At 47.3% G+C, this 17,230-nt stretch overlaps 1 protein-coding gene across 1 annotated transcript; it reads left to right on the forward strand.

Annotated features, from left to right (window-relative positions):
- Positions 1–4,944: 4,944 nt before the first annotated feature.
- Positions 4,945–11,288, forward strand: LOC102986537 (translation initiation factor IF-2-like). The gene is made up of 5 exons (XM_028496599.1): positions 4,945–4,948; positions 9,000–9,465; positions 9,613–9,713; positions 10,275–10,392; positions 10,612–11,288. The coding sequence occupies exons 1-5, from the start codon at positions 4,945–4,947 to the stop codon at positions 10,718–10,720; spliced, it is 798 nt and encodes a 265-aa protein (XP_028352400.1). The 3' UTR covers positions 10,721–11,288.
- The last annotated feature ends 5,942 nt before the right edge of the window (positions 11,289–17,230 follow it).

Genomic DNA, 17,230 nt, shown 5'->3' on the forward strand with positions numbered 1-17,230 from the left:
TGTTTGTTTGTTTTCTGTAAATGTTCAGCAGGGAAGCCTGGTGTTTTGGAATTTCCTTTGGGGAAGGGTTTCTAATTATATATACAATTTCTTTAATAGCTATAGAGCTATTCAGTTTTTTTTATTTCTTCTTTTGTCAGCCTTGGTAATTCACCCCTTAGTGTTAATCAGCATTTCCTTCTGGTATCATTTTCCTTCAATTTGAAGGATTTCCTTTAACATTTCATGTAGTGCATTTTGCCATTAATTAATTTATTTATTTTTGCTGTGTTGGCTCTTCGTCTCTATGTGAGGGCTTTCTCTAGTTGTGACAAGCGGGGGCCACTCTTCATCACGGTGCGCAGGCCTCTCACTATTGCAGCCTCTCTTGTTGCGGAGCACAGGCTCCAGACGCACAGGCTCAGTAGTTGTGGCTCACGGGCCTAGTTGCTCCGCGGCATGTGGGATCCTCCCAGACCAGGGCTCGAACCCATGTTCCCTGCATTAGCAGGCAGATTCTCAACCACTGCGCCATCAGGGAAGCCCTGAAGGATATCTTTTGCTGGGTATAGAATTCTATGTTGACATTCTTTTCTTATAGACTTTTTAAAATATTCTCCTGTCTTCTGGGTTTTGTTGTTTCTGGGGGGAATTCACTGTTTACTCTTACCCTTGTTCTCTGTTTGTAATGTGTCCTTTTCTTCTGGCTGCTTTTATGATTTTTCTCTTCATTATTAGAGTCTAACAATTTGATACGCAGTGTCTTGGTGTGGTTTTCTTTGTACTTATCCAGTTTGGGGTTTGTTGAGATTCTTGGATATTTGAATTTATAACTTTATCAAATTTGGAAAGTTTTTAGACATTATTTTTTTTCCCAGTTCTGCCGTATTCCGTCTTTTCTCTCTTTCTGGAACTCTGATTACATGTTTATTGGACAGCTGATATTGTCACATATGTCACTGAGTCTCTAAGGAGCTCCAGTTAGGATAGTTGCTATGTTTGCACGTTCATAGATAGTTTCTTCTACCATGTCTAATCAATGTGCTATTGAGCCCATTCAGCGCATTTTTCACTCTGGATATTGTATTTTTTAGTTCTAGAAAAATATAATACTCTGGTTCTTTTTTTGATTTTATATTTCTCTTTTCATTATGTTCATGTTTCCTTTAAATGCCTGAACGTCTTTATAATAGCCCTTATAAAGTCCTTGTATGATAATTCAATAATCTCTGCCATTTATGGCTCTGGTTTTTATGATTGATTTTCTCCTGGTTATGGGTCATCTTGTCCTACATCTTAGTATGCCTAATAATTTTGGATTGGATGCTGCTGGACATTGTAAATGTTACATTGCTGGGTGTCTGAATTTTGTTTTCTTTCTTTGAAGAATGTTGAGATGGGGCCGGGGAGGTCAGATAATTGAGTTACTTATAGATATGCTAAATGCTTTCTAGTCTTGTATTTGTGCTTGTTAGGGTGGGTCTAAAGCAGTGGTTCTAAATCAGATACAACTTTCCCCCAACCCCCAACCCAGGATATTGGCAGTGTCTGAAAACATCTTTGGTTGCTACAACCCAGACGGTGCCACTGTCATCTAATGATTAGAGATCAGGAATGCTGTTCAGTATCCTGCAATGCACAGGAAAGCCCCTCAAAACAAAGAATTATCCTCTCCCCAAAATATCAACAGTACCAAAGATGAAAAACCCCTTCTAGAGTACTTATAACCTGGGACCAGTGTTACCCTACTGTTGGGATAGCTACTCGATGCCCACATATTCAAGAATGTTTCTCTGCTCTCCAGTCTGGCTAGTTGGAACTCTAACATCTCCCGACCTGATGTTAGCGCTGGAAATTGTTCAGCTTACAGCTTCCTGGTAATTATAGGAACAGCCTGATGGGAGTCCTACCCTACACATGCACAGTTTAATATTTAGCCAAAACTCAACGGAACCCATGCAAATTGCTGGAGCTCTTTCTCTGCATAGCTTCCTCCTTTCCAGTATTCCGTGCCACAAATTCCAGTGGCCTGAGGCTTCCTGACCTCTAATAGCTGACATTTCAACTAAATGAGACCTCCAGGCTCTGTTGCTGTTGCCCCTTCTCTGTGCTTGGTCTGTAAAGAGCCTCTAGGCAGAAAGCCTGGGTGATCAAAGGGTTTTCCGTGTGTCTCTCCCATTTCTGCAGGTGTTGCAAGAGAAGGCACTAACTCCCTTTGTTTCTGACTCTCTTTTCAAAGATTTTGGCATAGTAAAGAACCTTGAAAGGTAGATAGTGTTTCCCTCTGGAGCAAAGAGCAGGTTTGTGTAGCGTCCAGTGTTACGAAGGTGAAGTAGGTTTACTCCCCACTGAAAATGATCCTGGTTCCCTAAGCTCAGGGTCCCTCTTCTGTAATGCAACCCACTACATGTGCATGTGTCACCTGGACCTCTTCACATCGCCCTACAGGAATTGGGACTTGAGGAAGCAGTGCAAATGCTGATACTCTAGCCACTGCTATTGCTTTGAGTAATAACATCCTTTGCCTCTGTCCTGGGAGTCTTGGGTCTTCTGCCAGCATCCATGAAACAGTATGAAGCTAACTTATTAACTTGTGAGGAAGGTAAATTCTCAGATTCCTTCACAGTTCTTGACACATCTGTCATATACTAGGCACTACGCTAGGCTCCGAATACAGAAAGTGAACCACACCAGAAAGGGCATAAACTGCCCTTCTGCAATCTTCAGTCTGGTGGGGGAGACAAAGACAAACAAATATATAGTTTTTAAATGGCAGCAATTATTAAGAAAGAAATAAGGAAATTACAACAAGAGAATGACAAGGGGGAAAGTAGACTGGATTAGAGGATGTCAGTAGCGGGAGCAAGGAGATAAACTGGGAAGTTATTGAAAGTGTCTAAGCAAGAAATGATGGAGGCTTGGGCTAGGGTGTGACCATGAAAAGAATATTGGGAATACTGGGAATCAAGGCTGGATGATAAAGTGGGGCCAGATCATGAATGCTCTCCCACAGGACCCTTGTAGATGCTGCTACTTCCGCTTGGAAAACTCTTTCCCTTGCTTGTCCTATGTCTGCTTTTTCTTGTCCTTCAGGCTCAGTTTTTAAAATACTAGGTTAAGAAAAAAAAAAAAACTAGGTTAAGGAAGTTAGAGAAAGGGAGATATTCATGAATCTTGAGTTAGGATTATGTCCTAACAAAAAAACATGACTTGCGGTGGCTTAAACAAACAGAGGTTTATTTATCTCATATAAACAAGGAATCTAGAAGCAGTAGCATTTGTTCAGCTGCTCGGTGAGGTCAGGAACAACACCTTGGTCTTTCCCTCATGGTTGCAAAATGGCTGCTGCAGCTCCTTTGTAACCACATTCAAGGCAGTATGGAAGGAGAACAGGTGGCACCAGCCAAGACTGTCTTTTTTAACAGGCCATGAGAAACTTTCCCAGAAAGAAACCACTTCTATTTATTTTTCACTGGTTATAACTGTGACTCCTTTCCCTTTAGAAAATAAAGTATTTAGCTTTTTCCAGACTTTATCATGCAAGAACTTCTGGAATTCTTGAGCTAAGGAATAATATCATCAAAGAGGTGCTTTAGGAAGGTACAGGCTGAGGGCAATGGAAAAGTAGAAAGGGAAAAACTAGGAACAGAGATAAGTTAAGAGGCTATTGCTGTCAGTCAGTGGGAAGAAGGTCTGGATCAGAATAAAAACAGAAATAAGAAAGTGCTTAACTTAAGAGATGTGTCTCCTCACAGCTTTAGTCATAGATATGCACGTATCTATGCTTTCATGTAAATGTGTATCACTTTTGCAAGGAGAGAGAAATTTATGTAAATAGATGTGCATTTCTGTGCATTATCTTTGTTTTTCTCTGTGTCTGTGACTGTATCATTTATTCATTCATTCAGCAAATACTTACTGAGCCCCAACTTTGTGCAAGGCAATGTGCCAGGTACTGTGGGGGAACACGGACATGAATCAAACACAAATCCTACCCTTGAGGAGCTTACAGACTAGAAAGGGAGAAAACACATATCCTCAAATACCTAAAATGCAAATTAGTAAAATGATAAATATCATAAAGTTATGAAAGTTCAGAAGAGGAAGTCATTATCTTAGCTGGAGAGATAAGGGAGAAGATGGCATTTGAATTTGATTTTAACGAATTAATAGGATGATAGAGTTACCATATGATCTAGCAATCCCACCCCCGGGCATATAGCTGGAGAAATATATATACACACACAATGGAATATTACTCAGCCATAAAAAGGAATGAAAGAATGCCATTTGCAGCAACATGGATGGACCTAGAGATTATCATACTAAGTGAAGTAAATCAGAAAGAAAAAGGCAAATACCGTATGATATCACTTATATGTGGAATCTAAAAAAATGATAAAAATGAACTTATTTACAAAACAGAAATAGACTCACAGAAATAGAAAACAAACTTAAGGTTACCAAAGTGGAAAGGGGGAGAGGGATAAATTTGCAATTCGGGGTTAATAGATACAGACTACTATATAAAAAATAAATAAACAACAAGGACCTACTGTATAGCACAGGGAACTATATTCAATATCTTGTAATAATCTATAATGGAAACGAATCTGAAAAGGAATAGATACATATGTATAACCGAATCATTTCGCTGTACACCTGAAACATTATAAATCAACTATACTTCAATAAAAAATATTTTAAAAAAGAAAGAATAGGATGGAGGGAAGGAATGTGGGCAGGGAGCAAGTGACCATGGAGCATTCTTACCTTACTGGCTAGAAAAGGTGGTGAAAAATAAGCCTGAAAGAAAACTGATCTAAAGAATTTGGTGGGGTTTTTTTTTATACACTAGCAAATATTTATTGGACTCCTACCAAAGATACGGTACTGTGCTAGATCTTGAATTTCTGTACGTGATTATATGTCTGTGTTTCCATGTATGTGTGCCTGTTTGCGAACATGCGTATGTTTCACAGTGCGTACATACTTTTGTGTGTCTCCCTCTCTGTTTTAATAGTCAATTTCTTTGTGTGTACATTTTTACACGTAACTGTGTCCATGTGTTTACACACGGCCAGCAGGTGGCGCCACAAAATCATAACTAGCAAGGACAATTCTGCCTGTTCCAGCCAAGTAGCCATCCCAGACCCTATGAGGCCATGGAGAGATCCTGAGGCCCTTATAGGGGCTGGGGATTCGTTTAGCTGTTTCCATCATTAGCATTATTCACCACTGTATTCCCACGCCTGGCACAAAACCTGGCAAATTGAAATCCTTAAATGTGTATTCATGAAATGCTAACATGCCCCATGGGAGAAGTGGGAGATGGGGGGAGCCAGGGAAAGAAGTACAAAGAAGGTGGTCCGCCAGTAAAGACCCCACAGGAAGTGGGATTTCAGTCACACTCATAGAAGTCATAGAAGATCCGGAGGGGGATGTGTGATAAAACCGTAAACTCAGCCATTGCTGTCACCCATGGGGCTTCCTCTACTTATAATGTGGCATCTGACCCTAATCCTTTCCTTCGCCTTTTATTTAGTGCCTAGTAAGTACTAAGACCTGTGGGAAACTCCACCTCTGCTCTCTAGGAGCTTACAATCCAGGAAGAGAAATAAAGTTTATTTTTAAAAAATTTATTATATGCACGATCTGGATTTGGATCCTGGCCTAGAAAGGAAAAGGAGACATTGGACAGTGGGCAAAATTTGAATGGGATCTGGAAATCTGAATGCGTTGCACACAGGTTATAGAACAGTGTCCTTAGGACTTCCCTGGTGGTCCAGTAGTTAAGACTCTGTGCTTCCACTGCAGGGGGCACGGGTTCGATCCCTGATCCCTGGTAGGGGAATTAAGATCCTGCATGAAGCATGGCCAAAAAGAAAAAAAGAAAAAGAGTAGAACAGTGTCCTTGCTTTTGAAGAAATATACTCAGTGAAATATTTAGGGGTGGAATGGCATCATGTCTGCAGCTTGCTCTCAGATTGAACAGAAAAGGAATAACGATAATGGCCGGAAAGGAAGGAAATGGTAAATGTTAATGATTGTAGAATCTGATTTAAGCTAAGAGAGCTGTTTATACTCTTCTTGCAACTTTTCTTTAAGTTTGAAATTATTTCAAAATAAATTTTGTTTTTAAATTTTTAAATAATAATAATAATTACAACCCATAAACCCTCTCTGCCTATTGCTGAGAAAGTTCCTTCCTGCCCCATGTGAGAAGGGCTCTGTTAGGGACAGAGGTACAGAGCTGGAAGAGGGTCCAGCTGGGTCTATTCAGAGACCCTCTGGATCCTGGAACTTCCTCCCAAACCCCTTCCCACCCTGGCTGCCTCAGGAGACTGGCTCTCTCTCTCCCCTATCTGGGCTACCCCAAGGTCTCACCCTTTTCAGAGCCCACATCTGTGATTTCTCCCACTCATGTTCTCCATGCCAGCGTAGGTACCCCACTCCCCCATCAGCCTGTTTAAGGAGCGGAAGGTCTCTGACTGCCCACAGGGACTACCACTCTGGTCATTCCACACAAGAACACAGGTACCAACTCCACTTTGCTCCCACAGGAGAACTGAGGCTCAGAGTTTTGCAGCAAAAACCTTGAACCAACAAAGATCTACTCAGTGGGACCAATTTCAGGTCAGCTGCACATAGCAGGGGCCTGGACTATAAAACACTTTAATGGTCTGGCTGAGTTATCACAGATGGGTCTGGCTGCTTCCCCATCTCTCGGCCGTCCTCCCCATTGCCTCACTCCTTTCTCTGAGCTGCCAGCAGCACGCGGTGCTGCATTTGTCAGGCCATTGCCAGTCAAGGCCGCCTCATGGCCCTCTGAGGAATCCCACATACCTCAGCCTGGCACTCAGGACCGTCTGCAAAGTGGACCCAGTTCCTGCTCCAGCTGTTTCTCCCATTATTCCTTTGCACCCGCTTTTGCCCTACATTCTTAGTGTCCTGGATGTGCTCACACTTTCCCTCCCCCGCACCTATGCTGATGCACTTCCTCTGCCCTGGAAGGGCCTCCTTCCCCATCTCCGCCTGGCAAATGCCCATCTACCTCTCATGGCCCACTTCAAATGTGACCTCTTCCTAAGTCCTTTCATATTCCACCCCAACCTGATCTGGCTTCTTTCTCCTCTCTTGGCAATTATTTTCAGCTTCATTACCTTAATGCTTTATTTTTGGAATGCCAATTCCTTCTATGCAACTCTAAGCTCTGCAAGGGAGAAATCTGTCTCTTATCCACTCAGTACCTAGCAACCTGTTGGACATGCAGTAGGTGTTCAATAAATGTATAGGAGGTAATACGGCTAAGTGTGTTTGCTGTACTTCACTGAGGTACAGGTCCACAGAACCGTGAACTCTGAGGGACACAGAAGGCGGGAGCTCTTTCCAGGAGGAGATGGAAATAACAGCTACACTGAGCTCCCGTTAGGTGCCCTCTGGCCCTGACCCCATCCCCATCTGGCTCCCGGCCTCCTCAATCCTCAAGGACACAATTTAAAAATATCTCCCCTCCTTGCCTCCCTCCTCTGTACTATGACTTTCTCCTTTCCCTTCCTTTCTCTCCCCTAAAACCCTCGGGCTCCTACCCACAGAACACTGGGGAGAAAACAGAGCTGAGGGATTCCCCACCAGCTTCTGAGCACTGAGATGAGGAAGTGATTATCAGAGGCCGTTGTCTTGGTCAGTTCCTGTTTCTGGAGCGAAGATGCCAAAATCTGTTCCTTTTTCTTGTGAAAAATGTACGAGTTTTGATTTCCAAAATTCCCAGAAGCAAGACTGTCACTGTGAGCCGTCTGTGTTTCTGTCTGCCTGCATCTGTATGGAAGGTCCGCCAAGGCCTCCTGGGCCTGCTCCTCGTGGGCTAGCGTCCAGGGGCGGTCTTGACAATGACACCTCACTCCCTGCCCCTCCCCATCCCCCCCCTCACTTGACCTGGCTGAGGAGAGACAAGTGCATTAGGACAGGCCTGCCTCTGGCCTGCTAATGCTTCCTGGGGCCTTGCAGGAGAAGTCCCTCCCCAAGGTTGGTCTGGCTGCTCAGAAGCCCCTAGAGAGGGTAGAAATTTAAGCTGATAACCTGGACTCAGATGTGGATTAATTTGGGAAACCCTGTCCCTGCCCTGCTCCCAGGCTTGAAACCATGGGGGGGGCGGGGGGGGAGGGTGCAGACACAGCCACGCCATCCCAGCCCCCAGCCTTGGCCCGGGGCCCCACCTTCTGTGCCCCAGTCCCATCTGGAATGGGAGGAGAGTCCCACTTCATGTGGAATCAGACCCTCCTGAGCCCTCTTCGGAGAAAGGAAGAGGGCCAGCCAGGGAAGTATTGGAGGTGGAGGCATGGAAGAGTGGGATATGCAAAAAGGCACTCAGAGCCTAAAGCCGGGGTAAGAGAATGAGTATGGGCCTTGAGATTAAGATTAGGCTCAAGGTGTGAAGGTCAAAGTCGTCTTGGTGCCAGGCCCTCTGGGCTGTGCTTGCCTTGGGTTGGCAGGTGAGAGAGAGCAGGACAGGCCTAGGTAGCAGGTTCTTTGCCTATGCAGGAAGCAAAGATGAATGCTTTCTAGCAGGATCTACATTTGGCCTGCTTTTCCTTTGGCCTCTGCTTCTGTTTGTACCGTGCCTACCCAATTCTCATGCATTCATTTAACAAACATTTAAATAGCCTAGAACATTTACAGATATCAGTGGCCAGGGCTTTCCGAAAGCGTAGGCTGGGACTTGCAGAGTCCTCACTCACTGCCTGGAGCTTCATTCAGCGTCGCGCTTGGCTAGGCCCCTCGCACGCTGTGCGCTTTGTGCACCATCCCGGTTGCTGGGGCCTGAGGCCTGATCAGCAGGGGATTGAGTAGGGGTGCAGGACCGCTCCCGAGACGGCCGGCCCAGACAATCTGAGCCCGAGACTGGTTAAGGGGGCAGGAGACTGGGCAGGGCCGGGGAGTCTCTGCGGGGGCCGACCCTGTGCCCTTTCACGTGCCCTGGGAGCGCAGATGCTGGCAGTGAGTGGTGGCGGTCCTCCCAGGGAAGGGGTCCCCCTCGGTCCCCGGAGCTGGGAGCCGGGGCAGCCCTCGCCAGCGCCGCGCCCTCCCCGAGGCCCGAGGGAGGCGCCGCGGGAGGAATTCCAGCCATTTCCTCTGCGCCGCGCGGTATGTGGCCTGCTCGCTGCCCGACCGCAGAGCGGCCCGGAGGTGGGGGCCGGCGGCGCGGGCCGGTCACCAGCCGCGTCTGGCAGCTGCCCTGGCCTCGCCGTCCCGCTCCAGATTCCCGGCTGGCCGTCCCTCGTCCCGGGCAACCAAACCGGCCCTGGAGCGGCCCCGGGCCGGCGCGGCGCTGCCGGGACCCCGGCTCCTCCCCGCGCGGCCGCAGCCGGCGGAATCGCTCCCGCCCCAAGGCCGCCTGCCTCCTCGGCCCCCGCCGTGCACCCTAACCCGCGGGTCCCCCGAATCTCAGTTTGAAACTGAAGGTGGCCTTTGCTACGTCACCTTGGGGCACGTCCCTTAGCCTTTCTAAGCGTCAGTTTCTCCACCTGTGAAATGGGCGTCCTGACAATAGTGCTACCTCATTTGTGCCGCCCTGAGGTTAAATGAGAAAGGGAACGTGCTGGAGCAATGTCAACGATGTTTTCGTTTCTCTAGGTATCGCTGCTGTCCTCAGCTCTGCTGGATCTTCCGCCCACCCTGCCCAGGGCCTCTTCTCCATACTAATTCGCGGTGGAGCAGTCGGGGAGGCTTTACAGGTAGGCACTGCAGACGGCCGCCTCAAGGACCGGCGGTAGACTCTTCCTCGGGATTATCTGCCCGCTAGGTTGTTGAAAAACCTAAGGGACAGTTATTTCATTTTTTAAATGATGTCATCGCCGTCTGACATCAACCAGGCCCGCAGCGACTAGGGGAAGTTGAGGGTGCGGACCGGGCTGGTAGGTCCGCAGACGTGGACTCTACATGCCGGTCTCAACAGACGCTGGGCCACCACGTGCTCTCTGGGCTCCTCTTTCAAAGTGCAGATCCTCCACCCGGAGCCCCCGGGAGAACGAACATTCTTTCAGCTTTAACTCTGCGCTAGATCAGCGAGAAAGGGAAAGTCAGAGCCCCTAGGCGACTGGGAGGGTGGGTCCACTTCCCCTGCCGCTCACCCCCGCCCACGGCTGCGGTAAATGTGACACTGAGCGGAGTTGGAAAGCCCCGGGTTTCACCGGGCCTGACCGCCGACTGCTTTGCAGACGCAGCACCGAGGAGCCGCTCTGCCGCGGTGTTCCCCCAGATGGCTCCTTGTTTTGATTTTGAAACTTCCATTCCAGCCAGAGCCCCAAGGCCGAGAATCAGCCCTTGCAGCAAGACGTGCTCCCCTCGTTCCCCCCACACACGCTACAGCCACAGACCGCATAAATCCAGGTGGAGACAGGTCCAGAAACACAGGTGCTATAAATATCCCAGTCCGGCGAGCGGGGAGACACAGCTCCCGGGCAGCCCCTCCCCACCCACCCTCCTCTGAGCCCGGCACTTCCGGCCATCGCTGCGCTGCAGGCTGCTCTCCGAGTTGGGAGGGGCGGGCTCCATCCGTAGCAGAGGCCTGGCTTCCTTTTCCTCGCCCGAGACCCCTTGACTGCCTAACCTGAGGGTTTTCTCTCCACTCAGGATACACCTCCCGAACTCCCAATGGCAGACCGTTTCCTCCCTCCCCTGGTATTTTTTAAAGGCTTCTCCCAGGGACCCCAGGCTGTGGCCAGTCTTCCTGAAATGCTGACTTCTCTTTCAAGATGGATGGGGGATGCTGCCTTAGGTTAGAAGGCATCGAACGAAATCACATTTTTAAATGTAAAATTTGATTCTAAATTTTTGATGGTGCTTTTCGTTTTGGTGGAGGTGGGGACGGACGACGGTGGGGAACAGGCTGCAGGCAGAGTAAATCTAAAAGAGGGGAAAAAAGAAGCTGGGAGTACACACATGTGAAGAGGGGATATCGCTCTGCTGGAAAAGAGAGTTGCTGTCCCAGCAGGCTGGTTCCCAGGAGCTTGGTGAGGCTTTCTGAGCCAGTCTCCTGAGCCTGGGACTTGATGGGGTGCAGGTCCCTGAGAAGGAGCCTGTTGGACACAATAAGACTGCACTGCGGAAAAAAGGTTAATGAAGTTCCACCACCTGGGCTAAGGGATTCAGACACAAAAATTATCCTCAGGAAACTCAGAGATCTAGATCTGATGGCTCCAGGAGAGGGTGGCAAAGAGCAAGGCAGGTTTGGAGATAATGAGTGAAACAGATCTGAACCACCAGTTTTCAAATGTGTCTGTAAAAATAAGCTTTAACTAAATGCTAAATAAAGCCCTGGTTTAAAAAATGAAGCCACACTCCTCTTCCAATGTGGGCACTTACTCTCGAGTTGCTGTGCTAAGGAAGCACTTGGTCAGCTCATCCCGCTGAATTCTACTTAGAATGTACTATTAATTCCCCATTTTACAGATGAGAAAACTGAGGTCAGAGAGGATAATTAACTAGTAGAGAAGAGTTTCGAACTCAGGGATCTGACTCCAGTGGTTACCTGCGGAACCTCTGCTGTAGGGTAATCAGCTCTGATGGTCTCTCTGACCAGAGACTGGCATGACTCCGCTTCAGCCTTCAGCTGTCTTTAACAGTGAGGAAGACATAGCTGTAACACCCGCCTGCCTCTAGTAGATCCAAGTGATTGCAGCCTCATTGAACTTGATGGCATTCCTGAGGGGGCCAGGCAACCTACCCTAAGACCCCAGTGTTTAGAGGAACAAACTCTCCGTAGGAGGAGGACTCTGAATGGACTGGATGCAGTCACCAAGGTCAGCCCTTCCTGTGTGATTTCAGGACCACAGGGAGCCCCAAGTGGCCTCCTTACTAAAAATCAACCATAAAAGAACCATTGTGCTTAACACAGAACCAGATGTGTGCTTACATTTACACAGGTCACTGCTATCTCACCTTGGGCCATGGGCCAAGGCGACCCAAAGGTATGTTTTCTCTGGCTTTCCTAGCATTTTAAAAAAGTTGAGTTAATTACCAAACGTTTAAAACTGGAAGATTGTGCAGAAATATCTGGATTTTTTTAGCTTCTCCCCACTAATCTTTAAGAGCTGGCCACACGGACATGTACTCTGTGGTCCACCCCAGTCCCAGCCATCCCATCCCATTTATTATTCCCACCCTCCTGCTTGGCCCATTGACATTTGAATTTGCTGACCCCCATCTTCCTCACTAAAATGCAAGTATTCACTAAAGAGGTAACTGTTGAGTCTAACTAGTCACATTCCAGTTTGGCTGTCTTTTCTGGAGAGCTGGTTAAGGTAGACTAGTTGAGGTAAGTTCAAGTGAGGGTAGGAGAGAAAGTGGGGTTTCCCCAAAGCGTCAGGCCATACCAGAACAGAGCAGATTTCTGAGTTCCCAGAAGACCACAAGATGAGAAATTGGTGTTCGAACAGCCGACATGGATGTCAGAACATCACCTGTTTCCCAGGAGCTCATCCTTTCATTTAACTTAGCAAACACCACTCTTTTATTAGCATCCTGGGCTGCCTTTCCCAAACCTGCTTCTGGAAGTGCCTTGGGGAATGTCCAGAAGCAAACCCTGGAGGTGATTAGAGGGCTGCCGACTCAGGCTATGAGCGAGCCCAAAGGAATGGGGCTGGCTTTCAACCAGGACAGAGCTGAGCCCAGAGGAGGAGCTGAATGAAGACGAGGGATTTGAGCAGCCAGGAACTGAAGCACGATCTCATTCACCAAGATGGTGAGCAGCTGTGTGCTCTGAAACGTGGACCACATGAGGGAAAACCATCTTCCCCGAACTTAGAAGCTTTTCTGCCAAAGCAGTTTATTGTGCATGCAGAGAGGTGAAAAGGTTTTGTATGGAGACCTAAGAAGGGATGAGATGGGCTTTGACGGACTGTCTGATAGACCTCGGGGCAACCTCAGCCTTCCCCAAACGCGCATCTGGGAGAGTTTCAGCCCTGTGAATATTTGAACTCAGGCCTTTTTGGCAGTAATCCATGGGACAAGTGTGTCAACAGAGCCCCAGATGTGTACTCTGGGGTGTGGAGGGCGTGAATGTGATGAAGTACTTTTAGGGCTTTTAGAGAAACAGGAAATACAGTTATCAGAGACAGGAAAATCTATTCAACTTCTTTCAAAACCAGAGGATAACATGGCCATCAACATTGTCACAACTGCTAGGTGAAGCCTTTGGAAAAGACAACAGATTAGCAGCAAAGGGGTAGGAGAGGCCCCTTCGGGGAGTCACCAGGCTGGGGCAGGGACACACTCTATTCAGAGAGCCTCCTCTCCCCTCCTGCATCATCAGGAGCCCCTGAAATCCCAGCACTCAGCCTTGCCGCCATCATCTGTGCGTTGTGTCCTCGTTCCTGTTCATGTGAGTCCTAAAATCTCCGTGGCTCCCAGAGGCCCTGTCTTTCCCCTATTCTGTGGCCTCTCCCACCCTCCCCAAGTCCTGAAACTCTTCCTCCGTGACCTCTGGAGTTCATAATTCGTCATTAGCAAACTCTCCTTTATCCTCAACCTGTTCTCTGAGCATCCTCTAAACTTCTTTCCCTACGGGACACCAGCTCTCCCCTGAGTTCACTGCTGCCCTCACAGCCTTCTCCAGCAGGGCCTGATTTTTTTCTCTCACAGCCCCCGTCCCTAGACCTGGAGGTGAGATAGGTGTCCTCCTTACTGGTCATTGTCACCTTTAGAAGTATTCCCTTGCACACCACGTTGAATTTCATGTTATCAAATTATACCAATCACTGCTGTCTTCTCCTGACCCCCAGGCATTATTTTGCAAATATTCTAGGTCTTGGTTCACTGTCCCTCTCACCAACACTGTCTTAACTCTTGGCGATTCAGTATAGAGTAGATGACCCTTCCAATACCCCAGCCTCTCAGTCTCTTGAATTTCTCTCCTCCAGTGAGTTTCCCTCCCCTCAACCCATAGCTGTGATTACACACAACTGCAGTCCCTCCATGATCTCAATTTCGTGCATCCTCCTATCTTTCCAGCTCACCTCCTTGCTTGATCTCAGCCATCCTCTGACCCCACCAGAGCCTCCAATATGTTGATCCCACCACCTTTCTGTGTTGCCCACCCCTTTGATGTTCTTACTCCCCTCCTGACCCAGTGTAAATTTCATGGCCATACCCAGCCAGAGAAATACACACAGCCCCACTGCTTGACCTCATTTGAAGTTCATGCTGATGAAACTTAAGTGGGCCCTTAATGCTGCCCAACAGTCATATGTATGTTTCCCTCATCCATTCACTCACCTGTGCTCCTGGATGACAGTTTTGTACCTTCTTTTCTCTTCGCAAATGCTTAATATTCCCTTCCCATTCTCACTCTCAGCTGAATTCTAAAAGAATCTAATTGGATTCTTTTTTCACTGGGAAAATAGAAGCAACAAGAGGAGAAATCTGCAGATTCCCACCATCACATTTACCCCCTGTCCAGCAGTTGCATCTTCACAGTTTGCCTTTCCACCTACTATCAGAGGTGACCCATCCATCAAAAGCAAATTCCTCCACTTGCACAGGCAACCCAGTCCCTCTCACCTACTCACGGACATTACTCAGCAATTCTTCCTACACCAAATTATTACTCTCTGCTGGATTCTTTCCATCAGCACACAAACATGCTATTATTTCCCACATCTTAAAAAAAAAAAAAAAGCCTTTTAATGACTGTACTTCCCTTGGCAGCCTCTCTCCCATTTGTTTGCTCCCTTTAAGAGCAAATTCCTTAGAAGAATCATCTGTACTTGCTATGTCCGGTTCCTCTCCTCCAGTTCTCTCTTAAACCAACCCCAAATCAGGCCTATATCCCTCAGTGCTCCACAGAAATTATTCTAGTCCAAGTTACCATGGCTTACTAAATCCAGTGGTCACTTCTCAGTTCTCGTCTTATTGATTAATAACATCTGATATAATCAACCACATCCTCCTCCTTGATACACGTTCTTCCCTGGACTTCCAGAACACCTCCCTCTCTTGGTTTTCCTCCTCTCTCACTGCTCCCACCTTCTTGGTCTCTTTTACTGGCTCCCCCTCTTTTCCCTGACCTCTAAGTGTTGACATGCCCAGGGCTCAGACCTCAGTCCTCCACTCTTCCTTATCCACCTCTTTTGATGATCTCATCTAGATATGTGGTTTTAAATACAATCTATGCACCCATGACCCACATTTATATCTCTAGTCCAGACCTCTGCCCTGAACTCTAGACTTATATATCCGACTGTCTGCCCCACATCTCCAAACTCAAGATGTCCAAAACTAAGCTCTTGAGATGCTCCCCAAACTTGATCTACCTGCAGTCTTTCCTATCACAGTTGTTGGCAACTCTATTCTTTCAGTGGCTCAGGCCAAAACACTGAGTTATCCTTGACTCTTGTCTTCCTCTCACATGCACATCAGATCTGACAGGAATTAACTCTACCAACAGAATGCATCTGGAATCCAACCACTTCTCACCTCCTTTATGGCTGCCGTCCTAGTCAAAGCCACCGTCATCTCTCACCTGGATTACTGCTGTGTCCTCCTATCAAAAGTCTCCCTGCTTCTACTCTGGCCTTCAACACAGAAGCCAGAGTGATTTTTTTTTTTTTTTTTTGGCCGCACCTTGGGGCTTGTAGGATCTTAGTACCCCGACCAGGGATCAAACCCATGCCCCCTGCAATGGAAGTGCGGAGTCCTAACCTCTGGACCTCCAGGGAATTCCCAAGAGTGATCCTTTTAAAATGTACTTTAGGGGCTTCCCTGGTGGCGCAGTGGTTGAGTCCGCCTGCCGATTCAGGGGACGCGGGTTCGTGCCCCGGTCTGGGAGGATCCCACATGCCGCGGAGCGGCTGGGCCCGTGAGCCATGGCCGCTGAGCCTGCGCGTCCGGAGCCCGTGCTCCGCAACGGGAGAGGCCACACAGTGAGAGGCCCGCAAAAATTTTTTTTAAAAAGTACTTTAGACCACATCACTCTCTAATCAAAACTTCAAAAGCCCCCTCTCCCCCGTTTCTTTTAGGGTTACTCTTTAATAACTCCCCATTTCTCTCAGTGTAAAAACGGAAGTCTTTACAATGGCCAAAGAGTTCCTGCATTATCTGCCCACTCCTCCCACCACTCACCTCCCTGGCTCCCTCTTTGGATTATTTTATTTTATTTTATTTTATTTTTTAAAATTTTGGCCACACCACGTGACTTGCAGGATCTTATTTCCCTGACCAGGGATCAAACTCGGGCCCCCAGCAGTGGAAGCACAGAGTCCTAATCACTGTACCGCCAGGGAATTCCCTGTCTTCCTCTTTGAATACTCCCTTCCTCACTCATTCTGGGAGTCCAGCCTCCCTGACGTTATTCAAACACACTAGGCGTGTTCCCACAGTGAGGTCTCTGCTCTAGCTCTACCCTCTACCTGAACGCTCTTGTCCCAGAAATCTACTTGCCAACCTTCTCACTCCTTCAGTCTTCAGATTCTCACCTTTTCAATGAGACCCATTTGACCACCCCGTTTAATACTGAAACTTGCCCTTTCCCTACACCCTGACACTCTTGATCACCCTTAACCTGCACAACCTTGCTCTTTTTTGTCCCCATAGCATTTATTATCTCCTAGCATACTATGTAATTTATATATTTACGTTTATTGCTTATTATCTATCTTCCCCTAACCCCACCCCCACAGGGATCTTTCTCTATGTTGTTCACAAATGTATCCTAAATGCCTAGTACAGTGCCTGACACATGGTAGGGAAACAATATATATTTTTTTGGAATGAATGAAAAGAATCCCGGCAGAGAGGGACTTACTCCCTCACCCATCAGAAATGTCTGGGCCAAGAGCAAAAGGGAAAATGGAACCAGAAAAAGCAGCTGGAGCTGACCATAAACACATGATTCATGGACAAAGTCAGGTCAAGTTGGAATGAACAAACTGTGTGCTCATAATCACTAGATAGATAGATAGATAGATAGATAGATAGATAGATAGATAGATAGATAGAATCTCCCACATGGTAGGTAATAAAGCGACTTTATTTACCACATATAGAGTAAATAAAATCCTGGGCCAATGACACCGACTTATCCGATTCCCGTCATTGTCAATTGCTTTTTAGCTGTTCTCCCAGCCCTCAGTGAGCCAGTTACAGTTGACCCTTGAACAACGTGGAGTTTGAACTGCCTGGGTCCACTTATACACGGATTTTTTTCAACAAATGTACAGTCGGCGCTCCCTTTTCACGGGCTTTGCATTAGGGA

The sequence above is a fragment of the Physeter macrocephalus genome, chromosome 12 (assembly GCF_002837175.3).
Source record: "Physeter macrocephalus isolate SW-GA chromosome 12, ASM283717v5, whole genome shotgun sequence".
NCBI classification, from domain to species: Eukaryota; Metazoa; Chordata; class Mammalia; order Artiodactyla; family Physeteridae; genus Physeter; species Physeter macrocephalus.